At 33.1% G+C, this 5813-nt stretch overlaps 1 protein-coding gene across 1 annotated transcript; it reads right to left on the bottom strand.

The window, feature by feature from the left end:
* Positions 1 to 1377, bottom strand: LOC21387396. The gene is made up of 2 exons (XM_010098511.2): positions 726 to 1377; positions 1 to 346 (listed from the first exon to the last, which is right to left on the bottom strand). The coding sequence occupies exons 1-2, from the start codon at positions 1290 to 1292 to the stop codon at positions 341 to 343; spliced, it is 573 nt and encodes a 190-aa protein (XP_010096813.2). The 5' UTR covers positions 1293 to 1377; the 3' UTR covers positions 1 to 340.
* Between the last annotated feature and the right edge of the window lie 4436 nt (positions 1378 to 5813).

Raw genomic sequence — 5813 nt, 5'->3', positions numbered from 1 at the left:
GAAACAAAAAGTTTAGCATGAGAGATGTCTCTTAATAACTTTATTTATTATAATTCCATATGTCATGGGGATGCCAGAACCCTACGTATTACATTTGTTTCCATCTACTGAACATACACTTCAAGCGAGAAAAATAAAAGTACTAAACATTCACACCGTAAATAAAGTTTATAATACAAACACCGTAGTCGTCGTTGTATCCTGGAATTTTGGCTCTTATTATTTCCACACACGTTTATAATATATATATATATATATATATATTATATCGTCAGAGATATTGCTTCTTGGCCGGCCCGCATGATCGTTCATAGTTGACTTATATCTGTGGTTGCTGCTCCTAATACTGCAGTAATAAATTGATAGACAATATGATTGTTAGAACAAAAATTGATTTATTTGCTTCCGTAAATTTGAAAGAATATATATGTGTGTATGACCAAGATTAATTGAATGTTATAACTTAACTAGTTTAACGGAACACACGCTAGGGGACCACTTGTACTTCAAGATCACATATATAGACTCATATGTATAAATTATAATTAATAAAAATATGCCAATTTAATTTGTTTGATTATTCAATATATATTCGCCGCTTGGGAAAACCTTAATTAATTGGTATATGTATTATAGTTTATGCTAGACACATGCGAAAACTAATAGAACTAGTTGGCGTCAATATGCATATGACTAGCAAGTAACTAACAAAAAGAGATATGTACCATCGGCCTCCTCCAGCCCACGTCTTCGTCGCTGTCAGTACTGTCGGAGCCATCGGAGTAGTCTCCGTCGTCGCTGTCGTCGTCATCACTGTCCTCGCTGTACTCGTCGTGAAGGCCGCGGCGGCTTTGGAAGTTCTCCGTTTCGCCTGCATCAAGGCTTTTATTACAGAACGGCTCGCCATTCGTCCTAAAGGTCATACCCGAAGGGTTAAACGTGCCATTGGGAAATCTATTGTTTTCTTCCTTTTTCGTTCTGTCATAAACCATACCGCCAGAACTACCGTGCCGTACCCCCACTCCGATCCCCAGGAAAGAGAAGGAGCCGTTGCGGCGGTGGCCGCGGTGAGGTTTGGGACTCCGCTTCCGGGATGGTGGTGGTAGTGCAGGAGGGCATATTGGGAAAGGAACGACGATGACCGGAGTCGGGATTTTCCCGATGCCGTTAAAATTAGGCTGTGGTCTGCCCCATCCACCGGATGGACCGAAGCAGTAAGACTGAACCTGCTGCCTCTGATTGCTGGTCGTCGTAATCTGGTATTGGCTGGATTCGTACTTGATAAAGTTCATTATTATTGTAGACAGAAAATTAGGGATTTGCTAGTGTATAGCTAGTGATGATCACTAGTCACTACTGCTTCTGCTTGCTTGGTAATTTGCGTGGATATCATGTATATAGAGGCGTTTTAATATATATTTATCCTAGGATCAATACGAATATGAAGTTATCCGACGTTGCAGTGTAAGTGGATGGTATATATGCTATCCTAAGTGCATGGATATGGTATATATGCTTGAAAAGATGAATTAACTACTTCACTCTTTGAATATGAATCTGTCTATTTAACACATGTTGCGGAGCCAAGACTTGATTTCAAAGATAAAGTTTTGAACTAATTGAGTTTTGTTCCTTCTTCAATTACATCTAGTTGTGCTTTGATAATTTGATAGTTTTTTTTTTCTTTTTTTTTTTAAATGCGACAGTACTGTCGTTTTTGTTTTTCAATAGAGAGAACGAATTTGAACAGTGTTTAGATTTTTGAGCCTCCTATATTTGATTAAGTTGATTAATTAGAAGTGTAATTGAGCTTTCTTCTTAAATTAGTAAAGCTTTTTCTAAAAAAAAAAAAAAAGAATAGTGTAATATGATTTAATTAGGATTCAAATTAGATATTGAGTGGATGATACTTTCTAAAGTCTAATTTAATTAAGTAATTGTGTCTACTTGAACTAAATCATTAAAAAAAATGTAATTTCCTTTTATAAAAATGACTTTGATAAATCGGTTATTGATTTTTGGTATATCAAGGTATTTCTAAATTATCAATTCTCAATAATGTAAATTACTAATTCTTCAACTTTTGAAAATTGAGAGGCGTTCAGGTATATAATTCCCTTGTAATCTTATTTTTATCAAAATAAAATTCTACAGTATCAACTAATTTAATTAGCTCTCACGTTAAGAAGAAAGCATGATACATCTTGTGTATTTTTGTTTGACTCCGCATTGGTAATAAAAGATTAGGGTTTCAATCCGTATCACAGTTCCCTTCTACTCCAAGAATTAAAAATAATACAATAATTATGCAATTATAAGAAGAGTTACTTAAAGAGTCATCTACCAGGCATGGAGCAGGAAGACAAAGATTAATTAATTAGTGAACAAAGTTTAATCTGATCGTGAACAATTTAATTTAATTAATTAGTGTATTTGCATTAGTTTTTTTTTTCTTCTTTTTTTTTATTGAAATGATATTTTCTCTCTCCTTCCTAGAGAAATCTATTGAGTATTGACTAGCACAATATGGCTTGATTTGGTTAGAAGATTCGTGTCATGGTTCGGATTATGATTTGTGGCTCGCTATAATATTTTCTCTAAAAAAAAAACACATAAATTAAAAATAATTATGAATCATGATTATAATCTATCAACTAAACGTCCTCCTAATTAACACAATGTGGCTTGATCATTGCACGACTACGTCAGATCACTCACGTCATCCAAACTGCAAATTAGCATCTCACGATAGTGCTAGGCGTTTTCCTTATCCAAAGCTGTATAGCATCTATACGTGTTTCACGAGAATATTGAATTTAAAGGGAATTCGTGATAAGAGACATAAAGGAGTACTAATGTTTATCCCTTTTAGTCAAACATCACGTAGTAATTGAAGACTCCTTGTATTTGAGGCGTTAATTACTGAATCCGTAAATTCAATCAATATGTTCACTACAGACAAATTCGCTAGGTAGATTAGGTTGAGAGGATTTTTGAATTGATAAGGGATTAAGATTTTTTCAATTTGAAGGTTAAGAATTGTGAATTGAGCATTTCTAAAGTTGAACCCAATCTCTTGTTTTATAGTGGTTTGTTTGTTATAACGGATTATAATGACACAATTTAGTTTATTGTTGAAGACAAATTAGATTGTGTTGTATTTAATTGAATTTCATTAAATTATATTATAATATTGTAGGCTTATGTTTATGTTATGAATTTTAGGCTTTTCATGACTTAATTTGTAAGAAATTTTTTCTTTTCTTTTCAAAAAAATGTTCTGCATATATATATATAAATGACGGATTTACAAGAATAGTACAAAAATGAACTTATAAGAGAATTTAAAAAGGCTCAAATAGGCCAATCCATAAATCCCCATATTATTTTAGAAATTTAATGTGCAAAATTCGATATTTTTGCATTGGGTTAAATTGAATTGGGGGATTTTTGAATTAGTAATGAATTGAGATTTTATCAATTTAAAAATTACGAATTGGATTGCTGATCTATCTCTATTATATCTCTATTATGTGAAACGCAATCCTTCGTTTAGTTCACTGATCCGAGTTTTTAATTCGAGTTGAGATGTGACTTTATATGAAAGCTTTTTACTGTAGCAAAAAAGTTAGATGTGATTGTTGGTGAGAGCTTTTTACTGTAGTAAAACTCAAATTCTAAATTCGAATCAGCGAAATGAACAGTGATATTACTCAAACTCTATGTTAATGGATAAAAAAAAGTATATTTAACAGAGCGCACACATAAAACCTATATTTATGCACATGTCTTTCTTTAGTTTAGATATTATTTAGGCATGCTACCAACCTAGTCCCTTCACTTTCCATTGTCTTTGATTGTTCCCTTATTGTATGTAGACGCACATCGCGGCCCTTTTCTGGTCGTATTCCCTGTCTTCTGCTTGTATTTGGGAATTGGGATCCATAATTATACATATACGCACTTTTTTTTTTTTTTTGGCTCAAACAAAGAAACATATACGCACATTATGAATAAGTCGTTTTAGCCCTTCTTTCTTCTCTTGGCTTGTCATCCTATTAAATATACGTAAATCATCCTATTAAGACTTTTTTCTTAACCAGCACTGAATATACACTTCACCAGAAAAGAAATAGGTGGAAAACATACACATCGTAAACATTAAAGATTATAATAGAAACAGTATACTGCTTGTAGTCCACTCGTACTCTGCACTATTACTTTTTTTTTTTTTTTTTGGCTTCAATACTCTGCACTATTACCTCCAGAGTCCAGACACGTTTATATTGTATTTTGAGATTAATCAAATGTTGTATTAGTCTAACAGAACACGTGTTCGGGGTTATAACAACAACAGAAAGATTATATGCATAATAATGCCAACTTTGTTTCATAATTAGATTCATTAACATTGGAAAAATCCTAATTTGGTCTAAAATCATTCTACGCTGGCTAGGGCACTCAGGCCCTACTGTATCTTTGTCTTTCCTTCTTCATCACTCTCTCTCAACAGTCAGTCCTCGGTTTTTGAGAACCGTTAGCTCAAACTGACCGAAACCGCAACGCATCCGTCGATGACGGTTTGGTGTCGTTATCCTTGTCGGATCAACCATCCAAAAGTGATATGTTGTATCATTGCACCATGGCTAGGCGGCCAGTTCTTTTGAAGCTCTACCAAATACTTCTCTCACTAAGCAAACAGAAAAGTTACACCCCGCAATAACAAGGTTCCAAACCAATTGCTGGGTACAATATATATAGCAGAAGTTTCACTATATAACAATACAACTTCCAGCTTTCTTGACATCCATTCAAGTTGTCCAGCTCAGCATCGACACTTGAACATAACGGAGCAGGATTTTATTGTGGATCCTAACTTATGCACCAACATCAAATTAATCGGCAAGATATTGAAAGAAATAATCTAAAACGTGAAAAAAAAAGTGACGAAAGAAGAAAGGATCGTTAATACTATACCCATCTGCAACATCAATAAGAACTAATCTACACGCTAATTGAGTCTCTTACTGAATTTAACTCTCAACAATTGTAATTGTTCATTTATTATCTAGCATTTGGTTTATGTCTCTTTGTCACTTTTTTTACATTTATCACAATGGTGTCTCGATCAACCTACAACATACACAAACAATGATTAGAATACGTATTTTTAACTAACAAAAGCATTACAATATGTATAAATATTCTAAATTCAAATAATATATTTAAATTACGTTGAAAAAGTACATGAACAAATACTTTTATCTTTTATTCTACCACCACTCCAAATGTCAGTCACCGTCTTCATGTAAACATTCTATGTTATCAAATGCAGCCACGACCCCTACTTTTCTAATGGTTTGTTAAGGGAATCCACAATAATCTCTTGAAAGGTTAAATTTTGAATCCTCACATGGTGAAGTTGGGCAAAGCTTTTCCACCCCAATATGGTTCTTTCGTTAGAAAAAGACATTTATAATTGTAATTATATAATGTTAGACAATGTTTTGCCAAGACAGGATTCTGTATACTAGTATTAAATAACATTTCACCTCACTTGTTATTAAATAACAAATAGCAAGCAAAAAATAGGATAATGTTTTGCTGCTTATAAAGAGTACTAGAGACCAAAATTAAGGTTTCAGGCCGAATATTTATATATACAAAAAAATCACCAACAAGTTGAAAAGTCAAAAATCGGAAACATACATCTAAACCCTTAGATTATAGAGAACATCAATTTCTTCTTCTGATGAATTGATACTGACAGATCATATTCCTAAATTTTAATTTGGATTTACAGAATAGCTAAA

Source organism: Morus notabilis, unplaced genomic scaffold (genome assembly GCF_000414095.1).
Source record: "Morus notabilis unplaced genomic scaffold, ASM41409v2 Scaffold540, whole genome shotgun sequence".
Taxonomy (NCBI): Eukaryota; Viridiplantae; Streptophyta; class Magnoliopsida; order Rosales; family Moraceae; genus Morus; species Morus notabilis.
The sequence above is the reverse complement of the archived record's forward strand: the minus strand, read 5'-3'. Positions and strand labels throughout refer to the sequence as shown.